The sequence below is a fragment of the Egretta garzetta genome, unplaced genomic scaffold (assembly GCF_000687185.1).
Source record: "Egretta garzetta isolate BGI_Z169 unplaced genomic scaffold, ASM68718v1 scaffold448, whole genome shotgun sequence".
NCBI lineage: Eukaryota > Metazoa > Chordata > Aves > Pelecaniformes > Ardeidae > Egretta > Egretta garzetta.
In genome coordinates this window covers 2,782,337-2,783,624 of record NW_009260497.1, presented here as the reverse complement: position 1 = coordinate 2,783,624, position 1,288 = coordinate 2,782,337, and the positions used below count along the sequence as shown (strand labels likewise).

The following is a 1,288-nucleotide window of genomic DNA, read 5'->3' as shown; positions in this document are numbered from 1 at the left end:
CCATCTCTGGGTCCCCCGTAAGCCGGCTGCATGAGGTGCCCTGGCACCCAGCAGGCAGGACGTCCCCCACCTCAGGACGTCCTTGCAGAGGGGTGGGAAGGGGTGCTGCTGGTAGTGCCCAAAGACTTCAAATACAATTGGCTGGCTCTTGATGTACTCAATGAAGGACTTGGTCACCTCCACAGCGATCTGGAAGAGAAAGAGCCGCTGATGGTGCAGTCCGGCTGGGAAAGGGATGCAGCCAGGAACAACACCGGTGAGGTGGGAGGGTGTCAGATCTCCTGCATCCCTCACCCACCCCCTTCCCTGTGGCCCAGGGACAGCCTCCCCACCAAGACCACCACCAAGAAATCCCAGCCTTTTTGGGTGGGAGGCAGTGGCTTTTGGTCTTTCCCCCCTGTATCCACCTTGTCTAAGGTTGCCCTAACTGGGCAGCATCAATGGGCTGGGAAAGCCAGGAGGAAGCTGCTCTCCTGGGGAGAAGATCCAGCCAACGGCCCTGCAGAGACCCCAGCAGCCGTGGGGATGAGGGGCTGTGGACAGGGGAGGGGTACGTACATTTTGGACGTGATAGAAGCCCAGCGGTGGCCCCCGTCCTGTGTTCTTCAAGGGCTCTGTTGAAAAGGCCTCATCATGGCGGTGGATGAAGCTGCAGAGGGAAGGCAGGCAGCTCAGGATGGGGATGTGCTGGGGCAGGGAGGGGAGAGGGCAGGGACCGGAAAAAGAGCCTGCACTCCCCAGAGCTGCTGCCTACACCCGGGATGGGCAAAGATTCCCCCCCGAAGCTGACAGGAGCCTCTCCCTGCCTTTCACCAGTGACCGAACAAGGTACTGGACAGCACGTGGGCTCATCCTGCTTTTGCCCCCCCTATCCATGAAGGGCACAGAGGTGTGCGGGCTGGGGTCCCCGATGTTTTCAACCAGCCCCGTGGTGACGGCTGGAGCACGGTGGGAGACAGGGGGGCTGGGGGGCACCGTGGGCTCACTTGAACTGGCAGAAGATGTCTGCATATTCTGCGGAGATGCTGGAGGCTTGCAGGACCGTCACACGGAAAGTGAAGATGCTGCCCAACTTCAGGTGGTCCAGAGCTGTCTCCAGGGGCCCGTCTGGCGTGGGCTTCTCCGGACTGTCCAGGAGAAGGTCCTCCGGGGTCACTGTGGGGAGGGGGGGCTTCTCAGCAAGGCAGTGGGGTCCCCCTCTTGGCACCTGCCAGCAGCCCTGCACCAGGGCAGCGTGGGCAGGCGCAGGGGGGCGGGGGCCGGGGGGGGGGGGGGGCCCCCAGGGGCC

The 1,288-nt window shown here is 63.1% G+C and overlaps 1 protein-coding gene across 1 annotated transcript in view; it reads right to left on the bottom strand.

Annotated features, from left to right (window-relative positions):
• Positions 1-1,288, bottom strand: part of KIF1A (kinesin family member 1A) — a 39,892-nt gene that overhangs the window by 11,645 nt on the left and 26,959 nt on the right. Inside the window, 3 exon segments of the mRNA XM_035900067.1 lie at positions 71-189; positions 559-649; positions 987-1,219. Of these exon segments, the coding sequence (XP_035755960.1) occupies positions 71-189; positions 559-649; positions 987-1,219 (443 nt within the window).